The sequence below is a fragment of the Aquarana catesbeiana genome, linkage group LG06, assembly GCF_042186555.1.
Source record: "Aquarana catesbeiana isolate 2022-GZ linkage group LG06, ASM4218655v1, whole genome shotgun sequence".
Classification (NCBI taxonomy): domain Eukaryota; kingdom Metazoa; phylum Chordata; class Amphibia; order Anura; family Ranidae; genus Aquarana; species Aquarana catesbeiana.
Window position 1 is genome coordinate 410,963,448 of NC_133329.1, and position 14,032 is coordinate 410,977,479.

The 14,032-nt window shown below is 48.1% G+C and overlaps 1 protein-coding gene across 2 annotated transcripts in view; it reads right to left on the reverse strand.

The window, feature by feature from the left end:
* MYLK (myosin light chain kinase) overlaps positions 1 to 14,032 on the reverse strand; it is a 270,170-nt gene that overhangs the window by 188,157 nt on the left and 67,981 nt on the right. For both annotated transcript variants that reach the window (XM_073634487.1, XM_073634486.1), the window contains exons 3-4: positions 7,132 to 7,339; positions 1,769 to 1,817 (exon numbers count right to left, since the gene is read on the reverse strand). In XM_073634487.1, the coding sequence (XP_073490588.1) occupies positions 1,769 to 1,817; positions 7,132 to 7,339 (257 nt within the window). The remainder of the gene's footprint in view (positions 1 to 1,768; positions 1,818 to 7,131; positions 7,340 to 14,032) is intronic.

Genomic DNA, 14,032 nt, shown 5'->3' on the forward strand with positions numbered 1-14,032 from the left:
CTGTGTGCCCCCATGTCCCCAATGTACCCTGTGTGCCCACAATGTACCCTGTGTCCCCCATATCCCCAATGTACCCTGTGTGCCCCCAATGTACCCTGTGTGACCCCATGTCCCCAATGTACCCTGTGTGACCCCATGTCCCCAATGTACCCTGTGTGACCCCATGTCCCCAATGTACCCTGTGTGACCCCATGTCCCCAATGTACCCTGTGTGACCCCATGTCCCCAATGTACCCTGTGTGACCCCATGTCCCCAATGTACCCTGTGTGACCCCATGACCCCAAGTGCCTCCCAGAGCATTCTGTGTCATCTGCTGACTCCAAGTTCACCTCAGTGCACCCTGTGTCATTGAGTGACTTCTAATGTACCCCTGTGCACCCTCCTGACTTTACTGCGCCCCATCATCTAGTGCATCCTGTGCACCTTCATGACCTCAAATGTAATCCAGAGCATCCTTTGCCAGCCAGAGCTCCCCATGACTTCAGTGCATGCTAATGTCTTCTAGTGCACCCCCATCACTCCAAGTGCCCCGGAGAGCATCCCATGTCATCTAGTGAGTGACTCCAAGTTGACCCCGGTGCACCCAGTGTCATCTGCTGGCTCCAAGTGTGCCCCTGGGATTTCTGTGCCATATAGTGACTCCAGTGTACCCCATTATTCCAGTGTACCCCAGTCCATTCTTTGTCATGACTCCAAGGGCATCTCTGTGCACCCCCCGTCACTCCAAGTGCCCCCAAAGAGCATCTCTTGTCATCTAGTGACTCCAAGTGCACCCACATGCGCCCCTCTGACTCCAAGTTTTCCCAAGTGCCCTCTGACTCCAAGTGTGCCCCTGTGTTTCCTGCGCCATCCAGTAACCCCCGTGAGACCCCCTGACTCCAGTGCACCCCAGGGCATTCTGTGCCATCCACTGACTCCAATGTTCCTGGTTACACCATTGTACCCCAGTCCATCCTTTGTCATCCAATGACTCCTAGAATGCTCCTGTGCACCCCTTGACTCCAAGTGCACCCCACAGCATCCTCTGTCATCTAGTGACCCCTATGTGCCCCAATGCACCCCCATTACTGCAATTGCACCCCAAAGGATCTCATTTCATCTAGTGACTCCAAGTGCACCCCACAATGTGACTACTAGTGCGCCCTGTGCTCCTCCGTGACACCCGTTTCTGCACCCAGCCACTCTCCAGCTCTGGACAATTCTTCTCCTGGTGGATAGGGAGCGCTGTCTGTGGTGACACCAAGTGAGGAATTGTTAACCAATCCCACCCCATGCCCATTAGATGCCAGTCTACCCATCACACAACATCAACTCTGTCATACATTTCAGTCATGTGATCCAGTTGGCACAAAATTTGGCCAAAAACCGCCCAGACTTCTGGACTCTCTCCCCTGCTGTGATTTGTTAGGCTGTGAGCCCCTGAACAGCGATTCACATCTATTACTGGCTCGGGCGGAGTGTCTGCCAGCAATGGTGCCAATAACAGCCAATCACAATAAGGTTTCAGAATGGAGAAGCAGATGCAGTATATTGTATAGAGATGTCACAGGGATCCAATCCAGCAGAGTGTGAGCCAGAGAGCGGCCATGTTTGACAGGCGTCAGGCGGTTCCTGGGATTATGGCGCTGGCACGGCGCTTTGTGTTAATAAAGGGGGGGGGGTGTTTTTATTGGAAGGTTGGACAGGAGGACGGCGGGCCAAAGGAAACAGGCGAGATGCGAGTAGGGAGACGAAAGACTTAGCGATTGTCAATCTACAACGTCTCACCCGGGACTGCGGGAGCTGGATGGCAGGGCGTACCGCGGCACGGCGCTACCTGCAAAATAAAACCACAAACATCAGATAACAGATATTATATCAGAACCAAATATATAATATATATACAGAATACAGACAATCAGACCACACAGACCATGGAGATCATTATACTCTGCGCTGATACATTGTACATCATTACAATACATACAAAGTATCAACGTGTATCTGTCAGATGATGGAGAATCCTCCACATGTACAAATATAGGTGCCCACAGAAATCATGGGGCCCCATACAGTCTACCTGACAGAGCACCCCCCAAATGGTGGCCCCGTCCACTACTTCACCTTCTGTACCCCAAATACTCCATTATTATTTATTATTTAAGTACTTATATAGCGCCGTCAATTTACTACTATTATCCCTATTACCCCATACTATGTACCTGCTGTATCCCCTATTACCCCAACCTCTGTCCCCCTGTACATGTCCTGTATCACCCACTACCCCAACACTCTGCACCCCCAACTATCCAGCATCTTCTATCACCTACATCTGCCAATACTCTATCAATACACTCATTACACCTGACAATGTACCCCTGACCACCGATACCACACACTACCCTACACTCCCTACATCCCCCATTACCCTACACTCCCTACATCCCCCATTACCCTACACTCCCTACATCCCTCATTACCCTACACTCCCTACATCCCCCATTACCCTACACTCCCTACATCCCCCATTACCCTATACTCCCTACATCCCCCATTACCCTACACTCCCTACATCCCTCATTACCCTACACTCCCTACATCCCCCATTACCCTACACTCCCTACATCCCCCATTACCCTACACTCCCTACATCCCCCATTACCCTACACTCCCTACATCCCCCATTACCCTACACTCCCTACATCCCCCATAACCCACACTCCCTACATCCCCCATAACCCACACTCCCTACATCCCCCATTACCCTACACTCCCTACATCCCCCATTACCCTACACTCCCTACATCCCCCATTACCCTACACTCCCTACATCCCCCATAACCCACACTCCCTACATCCCCCATTACCCTACACTCCCTACATCCCCCATAACCCACACTCCCTACATCCCCCATTACCCTACACTCCCTACATCCCCCATTACCCTACACTCCCTACATCCCCCATTACCCTACACTCCCTACATCCCCCATTACTCTACACTCCCTACATCCCCCATTACCCTACACTCCCTACATCTCCCATTACCCTACACTCCCTACATCTCCCATTACCCTACACTCCCTACATCCCACATTACCCTACACTCCCTACATCCCCCATAACCCACACTCCCTACATCCCCTATTACCCTACACTCCCTACATCCCCCATTACCCTACACTCCGTACATCCCCCATTACCCTACACTCCCTACATCCCCCTACACTCCCTACATCCCCCATTACCCTACACTCCCTACATCCCCCATTACTCTACACTCCCTACATCTCCCATTACCCTACACTCCCTACATCTCCCATTACCCTACACTCCCTACATCCCCCATTACCCTACACTCCGTACATCCCCCATTACCCTACACTCGCTACATCCCCCATTACCCTACACTCCCTACATCTCCCATTACCCTACACTCCCTACATCTCCCATTACCCTACACTCCCTACATCTCCCATTACCCTACACTCCCTACATCCCCCATTACCCTACACTCCCTACATCCCCCATTACCCTACACTCCCTACATCCCCCATTACCCTACACTCCCTACATCCCCCATTACCCTACACTCCCTACATCCCCCATTACCCTACACTCCGTACCTCCTACATCTCTTACTACTGCATGCTATGTACCCCCTCCATTACCCCACATTCTGCACACACATTCTGCACACCCAATACCCTACACTCGGCACCCCATACATCTATTATTACCCCACATTCTGTACCCCCTGCATCCCACATTACCTCACATTCTGAACACTCATTACTCTACACTCTGTACCCCCTACAGCCCTCAAAAGTTCTTATGTAGCCCCTACATCCCCTATTTTCCCACATTCTGCGCCCCCTGCATCCAAAATTACCCCACATTCTGCACACCCATTACTCTACACTCTGCACCTCCTACATCTCTCATTACACCCCATTCGGCACCCCTGCATCCCACATTACCCCACATTCTGCACACCCATTACTCTACACTCTGTACCCCCTATATCCCCCAAAAATCCTTATGTAGCCCCTGCATCTCATATTACCCCACATTCTACGCCCCCTACATCATTCATTACCCCATATTCTGCACACCGTTTACTCTACACTCTGTACCCCCTATACTCCCCAATAGCCCTTATGTACCCCCTGCATCTCATATTACCCCACATTCTGGACCCCTGTATCCCCCATTACCCCACATTCCACACCCCATGCATCCCCCATGACCCCACATTCTGTACCCCCAGGTTCCCCCAATACATATTTCTCTGCACCAATGCATCCTCCAATACACCTCCTGCATCCCCCTGACACACTGCGCCCCCCGCTGCTCATGTTTGGACACGTTCCATCTCCAGGATTTTGAGTGAGGCTTCACCTGGAGAGGGCGCTGCTGGCCCCAGGGGCCCTTCCTATTGTAGTTGTTCTGATGCCCTCTGCACAGCTTACAGCTGATCCTCCGACAGATGCAGAAGATTTGGAAGTTGTAGTCGGGGATGAGGAGGGGAGACCCGGGGTTAGTAAGAGGGGGTCACCCCTACTGGGACCCCTACTTGCCCTATTGGGCCCCGTATGAGATGGCTGCCTGTAACCCCTCTATCAGAGCCCCTGCCCACAGACATAGCAGGGCGAGCGGTGGCACAGCCATAGTCCACATGGTATGCTGGTTTTCGGCACTAAAATCAGTTTTGTCTAATTGGCCTGAAAACTTCTTCACTGAGAGTTCTGCAAAATATCGCCAGGAAATTGTATTGGAATCAGTGAAGAAGATAAAGTGATGGGAATCGGGGGGGGGGGGGGGGGTTTAGTAAAAATTAAGTAAAAATTATTTCTATTTTATTTTTAATTTTTTTTGTGAAAAAAAATCTAATAACATTAAAATACACAAAGAATAAAAACGCACATTTTTGTGCGTTGCCACTTTTCTTGAAAAATCCAAACATTTTATTGTAAAATCAATCAGCTGTAATCACTCCGCTCATCCCCCCACCCCCAACCTCTAACCTCAGGCTGACCCTAACACTTGAGCCTCATTCACAATGGGCTGCCGGGGGTGGGGCAGTAAAAACAGGCAGTTGAGTTGCGGTTTTATCACCTTCTGAACAGACCAACTAAAGAAAAAAAAAGAAAAAAAGCAGCCACTCAGGGTTGCACGCATGCAATGGGCACATGAAAAATTAGACCCCCCTGATAGGCAGTAGACATGTGCAATTCATTTAATTCTGAATTTGTTTTTTTAACGAATTTTGACAAATTTGTTAATTTGAAAATTAGAAATGTGCACTGCCGAAAAATGTGTTCATTTTAGCTTCATTCGTTTTTTGTTTTTTTCGGAAATTTGAAAATTAGTAAATCCAAGAATTTTCGGATTTTCGATTTTTCAAAACTTAAAATGTTAAAATCCCGAATTTTCAACTTTTCCCAAATTCGGAATTCAAAAAAAAAATCTGAAAATTCGGAAATCCGAAAATAAGAAAGAAAATCTGAAAATTCAAAAGAACAAAAATCCGAAGATACAAACAAAAATTCGAAAAACCCGAAAATGTGAAAATCAGAAATAATAACTAATAATAAATCACTATTAAATTATAGGTATTGGAATTTCCTTTCAAATTTGGCTGTTAGTGAACGTAACGAATACGAATTTATCCGAAGTTAACAAATGCCGCATCCAAACAAATGGAACGGAATGAATGAATATTAAATAATAATAAAAACATTTTAATATTATTATTATTGTTATTTATTATTATTTTTAATTAGTTATGTTCCATTAATTTAGATGCGGCATTCGTTATTTCGGATAATTTGTAACCTTGGATACATTCGTATTCGTTACGATCACTAACAGCCAAATTTGAAAGGAAATTCCAATACCTATAATTTAATAGTGATTTATTATTAGTTAGTTATTATTTCAGATTTTTGAATTTTCGGGTTTTCAAATTTTCATTCTTATTTTCAAATTTCCAAAATGTTAAATTTCCGAATTCGGAAATTCTAAAATTCAGAAATTCGGAATTAACGAATTTGTTGAAATTCATTTAAAAAACTGATTCGGAAAGAAATGAAATGTCTATGTGGAAATATCCAAATTAATAAAAACCCGTTTAACAAATTCGTACATTTGAACACCCGAAAATCTGAAATAATAACTAATAACTTAATAAAAACTAACTATTAAATTTCAGGTATTGGAATTTCCTTTCAAATTTGGCTGTTAGTGAACGTAACGAATACGAATTTATCCAAAGTTACAATTTATCCGAAGTTACAATTTATCCGAAGTTACAATTTATCCGAAGTTACATTCAACAACCACATTTGAAAGGAAATTCCAATTCCTATCATTTAATAGTTAGTAATAATTAAGTTATTATTAGTTATTATTTCGAATTTTTGGATTTTCTTTCTTATTTTCGGATTTTTATAATGCGATCGTAATAAATGACCCTAAAAACGAAAAAAAAAAAAAAAAAAAACGGATAAAAAGAAAATGAAAAAGTAAGAATTTTTCGGCATTGCACATGTCTAGTAGGCAGTACCCCCCCCCCCCCCCCAAATGCCACTCATTGAAAGGAATGGGGCCATACTGCAATCACCCCCGCAGTTTCGTCGTTGTAGTGCAGACTTTTTAGGATCCAGTCACACCTGGCCATTTTCTAAACGCATCAAAAAGCGCGAGTTACGGCCCACATTTACAAAATGCGCAGAAAAAAAAAATGCATGTGGCGTTTTCGGTGCCATTCACTGTTAAATGGCACCCCAAGCACGACAAGCAGCACGCAAAAATACGCACCAAACACAGCAAAATGCATGGTAAAAAAACCTGCCAAACTGAACACAGCAAAAAAAAAAAGCTCCATGAGCAACTTTGTCGCAATTGTCCCGTGTATGGCATGTATGGCAGCCCATTGAAATGCATGAGCTGCCCTATGCCTGCTGTGCGAAAAATGCATAAAAAAAAAAACCCCGCACAAAACAGCGCATTTAAATGGGGTTGATAGAGGCAATCAGGCAACATATTGCCTCTGAGCCACCTGTCAAACTCCCTCTGAGAAAGCGAGCCAGCGCAGGCTGCTATAAATGAGTAAACCAATCAGATCCGAGTCGATCGCTCTTATTCACCTTCTACAATCAGTTCGATGGTCACTTGGCGCACTCCCTCCTCATTGGCCGCTTCGCAGGTGTATTTCCCACCATCCTCCTCGCTGACTTCTTTTATTGTGAGGCAGAACGTTCCCCTCGCACTCTGCTCCGCGCTGCACCGGCCGCCACCTTGGACTGGCTGCCCGTTTCTGTACCATGTGACCCGCGGTTCCGGGCTCCCCCTGACCTGGAACACAGAGAACAATCCCCCGACATTCATAAAAAACAGTCCACAACCCCAATTCACAGAGATTTGATTTCTCTACATTTCTGTTCATCACCTGAAAGTTTCACAAGTAGAACTACAAGCATTTTTTATTTGGATAGAGTAAGAGAGGGTTATAACCCCTGACAGTTTTTTGTTTTTTTCCCCCATCTGTGTCCCCATTGGAGAGATTAATCATTACTTCCTGTCCCATAGACAAAACAGGAAGTGAGAGGAAATCCTTCCAAACAAGGGAATCCCTGGTTGTCACCAGAACTAATGTCCCCTTTCGGGAGATTTTCCTTCACTTCCTGTTCCATAGACAAAACAGGAAGTGAAAGGAAATCCTTTCAAACAAGGGAATCCCTGGTTGTCAACCAGAATTAGTGTCCCCATTTGGGAGCTTTTCCTTCACTTCCTGTCCCATAGACAAAACAGGAAGTGAGAGAAAATCCTTCCAAAACAAGGGAATCCCTGGTTGTCAACCAGAATTAGTGTCCCCATTTGGGAGCTTTTCCTTCACTTCCTGTCCCATAGACAAAACAGGAAGTGGGAGGAAATCCTTCCAAACTGAGGGAATCCCTGGTTGTCCCCATTGGAAGATTTCCCCTCTATTCCTGTACAGCAGGACTGGAGTGCGAGAGAAAGAAGCCAATCGGTTCATGTGCTGAGAACAAGCATGCTGATAGGAGGAGAGAGCAGAGAGATGAACCCATCACTGAGCGGCTTCTCCTGTCACTGTCCAGTCAGAGGCTGGGGGCGGGCCCAGGTTGATCTGGGCTCAGAGCAGGAGGGGTTGAATGATGCTGGCCATCAGACTGAGGACATCTTGTGGCAGAAAAGTAGTACTGCAGGGAGAGCTTGGGATTGATAGTGAATATTACAAAAAAAAAGCGCCTATAGGTCCTTAAAAATCAAAGTGTAGAAGATTCAGATATATTTAGAGTCTGGAATATAATACAATTGGTCACAGAGTTCTAATCATTGAAACAAACCCACAATGATGATGCTGATTGAGGTCTGGGCACCTCAGCCCCACTCACCTCGGGGCAGGAAAGTGTTAAAGAGAGAAGAAATATAATAAATAAAACATGACAAATTCCATTGGAGGGTCAGAAGAATGAGATCAGAACGGTCTTCAGTCTTCCCAGAAGTCCAACAGACTGGGAAAGCCACTGAATCTCAGGCCAAGTTGGGACTTGTAGTTCTAGTGGTCAGGCCAAGCTGGGACTTGTAGTTCTAGTGGTCAGGCCAAGCTGGGACTTGTAGTTCTAGTGGTCAGGCCAAGCTGGGACTTGTAGTTCTAGATTTCAGGCCAAGCTGGGACTTGTAGTTCTAGTGGTCAGGCCAAGCTGGGACTTGTAGTTCTAGATTTCAGGCCAAGCTGGGACTTGTAGTTCTAGTGGTCAGGCCAAGCTGGGACTTGTAGTTCTAGTGGTCAGGCCAAGCTGGGACTTGTAGTTCTAGTGGTCAGGCCAAGCTGGGATTTGTAGTTCCCTGAACACCAATGGTGACCAGTCACACAACGTCCTCCTATGTCGGTAACCTTGATGCTGACGGCACCATTAGAGATCCTGATTTGGGAACAATCCCGTCTTTGTGGATTTGGTCCTTCAGGGTGAGAATTCTCTGCAGAGATCATTTAATACTTAACAAAAACGTAAAAAATGGTGACAAGTCCGACAAGAGGAACTCGGGGTGGGGGGAGGGGAGGGGGGAAATATATTCTACAAACCAGTTTCATGCAGCAACGTCCTGTTCTAGAATTCTATAGATCTGCTAAAACCAGTGGGAGGTGAGATGAGGAACTGGAGGGCCGAGGAGGTTTCAGTATGAATGGGAAGATATAAGACGGGGTGTGACCCCCCCCCCCAATACACCAGAAGATCCGACATCGAGAGACTTCCTACACACACAATGATTTCTGCCAAATATTCCAAACTGACAGTATAAATCCAACCAAAGATGTCATTTCTAGTTCTAGATGGAGTGGGATTAGAGCCCCTGTTGGGCTGTTACTGCGATCCGGGGCTCTGTTATAGAAATGTCCCCTCACCTTCTGACCTCCGCCCCCCCCCCCCATGTCTTGCTCAGGTGTACCGGCTCCTCTCCTCCACTGAAACGGCTTCCCATGATTTCACTGCACACTGTGAGCTTCTCACCATGTGCATTAGAAGCTGCAGCAAGTCAGATAGAGCCCCGCCCTCATTCCCAGACTGGAGGGCGTCCAGTATCATGTAGCCCTTTCCTCCCCAGTCTGACTGTTCTGTTACAAATGTGCTTTATGCATAGACTTTCCTCCTCAGACCCGGTCTGTCCGGTCACCTGTTGACTTGACACCATCGACAGGCAGCTTGTAAACGCTTATGTGTGACTTCTACCTATAGGTAAGACTAGAATAAGACTAGAATAAGACTAGAATAAGGCTAGAATAAGGCTTCCCTATAGGTAGTACAAATATCTCCTAAACTTGCGCCGTGTAGGAGATATTTCACTTGTAGTGCGCCAATGTCGTCATCGGCGCATGCGCTGTGAAGAAACAGCCCTCTGTGCAGTTTCTTTCCCAGCGTGTGCCGTGACTGACAATAAATGAAAGGGGTTGTAGACCCTTGAGGTTTGCATTCTATGCATTAAGGTGAAAAACCTCTTGTAGTGCAGCACCCCCCCCCCCGAGCCCCCCTTTTACTTACCTGAACCCAGTCTTTCCAGCGACGGGGATGAGCCCAGCAGTTCCAGCCGCTGTCTCGGGTCCTCATTGGATAGATTGATAGCAGTGCAGCCATTGGCTCCCGCTGCTGTCAATCAAGTCCAATGACGGGGAGCCAGGGGCGGGGCCGAGTCCTGTTGTCTGTGTCAATGGACGCAGCAGCAGGACTCGGGAGCGCACCCGCATGAGTGCCCCGAGGGAGAGCGGCTCTCCAATGGGGCACTCGAGAAGAGGAGGAGCCAGGAGCACCGCTGAGGGACCCCAGAAGAGGAGGATCTGGGCCACTCTGTGCAAAACCAACTGCACAGAGAAGGTAAGTATAACATGTTTGTTTTAAAAAAAATGTAACCTTTAGTTATCCTTTAACTTTCCTAAGCCCTGTCTCTGTGACTTCTGTACTTTACACGGACTGAGGGAATATGTAAGAAGCGATGAGGGTTTAGCTATAGGAATGAACTAGCACTAAACAGGAGGGGAGAAGAGAGAAAAATACCAAAATCACTTTAGTAAAGCTGTAGTAGCCCAAACCTGCCACTAGATGTCAGCATGCTACAGAAAAATTATAACCTAATGCAGCTTCAATACAAGACATGAAAGTGGGGCAGAATGCCGGCTGTCCCTGACCCCGCCCCTTTCATTTATTGGATCTCATTTCTTCCAATCATGGAGGCTCAGCGTCACATGTAGGCGGTCTGCATGCAAACACAGGAAGGCCCTCTCATCCAGACTGACACCCACAATGTACACCAGAGAGAGGACCTCTATGGGGGAAGTACAGAACAATCAGACGGGTCCTCGTTGCTCCTTGGTGGGGCGAGTTCTGGTTTCATTCAGTTATTATTACATATGGAGGAATCATCATACTCTTTGTACATTCCCTGTTAGTGATTAGAGAAATAATAAATGACAGGAAACAAATTCTCCGAGCAACATAAATTCCCCTCGGAGGTCCTGCACCTGTCTGACCGCCAACGTGACGTCCAATTGCTGGCTGACTAATCCGCGGACAATGAGGAGATCGGAATGGACTTCCCCAGGATACGGATGAATCTCAGGACAGACGGGGGACCTCTGATTGCCTGGCTGTCATACCGATCCTCCGTTTTCCCTATTACAAGTCACTGACCTGGAAAACACATCAAGATGAGGATTTCGGATGTTTTCCGTTTTTCCCGGTCAGCATACTTGTACCGACTTGGCAAAGTAATGGCGCCGGGACCCCGATGGATTATTTGAAAATTAAATATATATTTTTATTTTGATTCATTGTCCAATAACAGGTGTAAATATAATGACAACGACCAGATATGGCCACACGAGGTCAATGATGTCACCGCTATCCCCGCCTCTTCCCTTGTTGGTTACAGTTGGGGGGTAGGCGGGTCTGTCCAAGTCAAAGGGCATTGTCGTGGACAATACAAAGGGGAGGGGGACATTTTTGGGGGATTTTTATTTAGGACTTGGGGCTTATATTTGTTTTGGGGAATGGAGTAGGGGTACTATATTCATGTGTGTGGGGGAGGGGTATCAGTTTCATAGTTGGTAAGGTTGAATGAAGACACTAGTCCACCCTGTTCAACGTGTGTGTGTGTGTGTGTGTGTGTGTCTGGGAGCCCCTTATTTTTAAAGGGAGCTTTCAGGTTCTGATAAGCCCCCCACCTGCAGACCCCCACAAACACAGGGCCAGGGTTGTGGGCAAGAGGCCCTTGACCTTATCACTATGGGGACAAAGGTGCTATTTTTGCCGGGGGGGGGGGAATCACATGCTGATGGCACATGGCCAAGCTGGGACTTGTAGTTCATGATGTCACACCAAGCTGGGACCTGTAGCATTGGATCTCAGGCCAAGCTGCGACTTGTAGCTCTGGATCTCAGGCCAAGCTGGGACTTGTAGCTCTAGATCTCAGGCCAAGCTGGGACTTGTAGCTCTAGATCTCAGGCCAAGCTGGGACTTGTAGCTCTAGATCTCAGGCCAAGCTGCGACTTGTAGCTCTGGATCTCAGGCCAAGCTGGGACTTGTAGCTCTAGATCTCAGGCCAAGCTGGGACTTGTAGCTCTTGATCTCAGGCCAAGCTGGGACTTGTAGCTCTAGATCTCAGGCCAAGCTGGGACTTGTAGCTCTAGATCTCAGGCCAAGCTGGGACTTGTAGCTCTCGATCTCAGGCCAAGCTGGGACTTGTAGCTCTCGATCTCAGGCCAAGCTGGGACTTGTAGCTCTCGATCTCAGGCCAAGCTGGGACTTGTAGCTCTCGATCTCAGGCCAAGCTGGGACTTGTAGCTCTGGAGCTCAGGCCAAGCTGGGACCTGTAGCTCTGAATCTCAGGCCAAGCTGCGACTTGTAGCTCTGGATCTCAGGCCAAGCTGCGACTTGTAGCTCTGGATCTCAGGCCAAGCTGCGACTTGTAGCTCTGGATCTCAGGCCAAGCTGCGACTTGTAGCTCTGGATCTCAGGCCAAGCTGCGACTTGTAGCTCTGGATCTCAGGCCAAGCTGCGACTTGTAGCTCTGGATCTCAGGCCAAGCTGCGACTTGTAGCTCTGGATCTCAGGCCAAGCTGCGACTTGTAGCTCTGGATCTCAGGCCAAGCTGCGACTTGTAGCTCTGGATCTCAGGCCAAGCTGCGACTTGTAGCTCTGGATCTCAGGCCAAGCTGCGACTTGTAGCTCTGGATCTCAGGCCAAGCTGCGACTTGTAGCTCTGGATCTCAGGCCAAGCTGCGACTTGTAGCTCTGGATCTCAGGCCAAGCTGCGACTTGTAGCTCTGGATCTCAGGCCAAGCTGCGACTTGTAGCTCTGGATCTCAGGCCAAGCTGGGACTTGTAGCTCTGGAGCTCAGGCCAAGCTGGGACTTGTAGCTCTGGATCTCAGGCCAAGCTGGGACTTGTAGCTCTGGAGCTCAGGCCAAGCTGGGACTTGTAGCTCTGGAGCTCAGGCCAAGCTGGGACTTGTAGCTCTGGAGCTCAGGCCAAGCTGGGACTTGTAGCTCTGGAGCTCAGGCCAAGCTGCGACTTGTAGCTCTGGATCTCAGGCCAAGCTGGGACTTGTAGCTCTGAATCTCAGGCCAAGCTGCGACTTGTGGCTCTGTATCTTGTAGTTCCTCAGTACTTGTGCTGTGTTCTGGACCTCTTAGCTCTGAACGGAGTCTCTGGACCATTTCTCATACAGGAGTCGTCTGAGGCCGGTCATGCAGTAGAGCCAGGCCGGGGTCGGTGCCAAGATCCCCCCGTGCCCTGTAATCAGCCTGAATTAGGACATTGTCTAATGATATGAGAAGGAATTACAGAGCCGGGACCCGGCCACAAACATCCCGGCCACTTCCTGACAGGAAGACAACCATTTCCTCCACCCAGAACCGGCTTATCGCAGCGCGAGTCGCTGAGAGCCAACCACCGATCATATTTTTTATACTACTGAATGTATGGAAGTCTCTTCCCTCACCGTACAGAACACACAGACACATCGTATCCCATCTGAGATCCTTTCCATACAGAAGATGGGGGGGGGGGGGGGCAGGAGGGGGGCTGCCCTGGGCACTGTGGTATCATCTGAGATTTGGGGGGGGGGGTGCCGCAAGGAGATTGGGGGAGGGAATTTGTATTGTAAGGGGGAATTTGGGGGGCAACATGGGGTAAGTATTGCTCAAGGAGGTTACATTTGGGGGGGATGGAGGGGAGAAGAATTGTGCTAGGAGGGGGGATTTGGGGCGGTGGCAGGGGGTAAGTAATGTTCGAGGAGGGAATATTAAGAGGGTGCTAAGAGTGGTCATTTAGGGGGAATTTGTGTTGGGAGGGGCGGTGGAGGGGGAGAAGATTTGTACTAGAAGGGAGGATTTGGGGGGGGGGGCAGGGGGTATTTTTCTAGGAGGGAAAATTAGGAGGGTGCTAAGAGTGGTCATTTAGGGGAATTTGTGTTGGGAGGGGGGTGGAGGGGGAGAAGATAGGTGCTAGAAGGGAGGATTTGGGGTGGGGG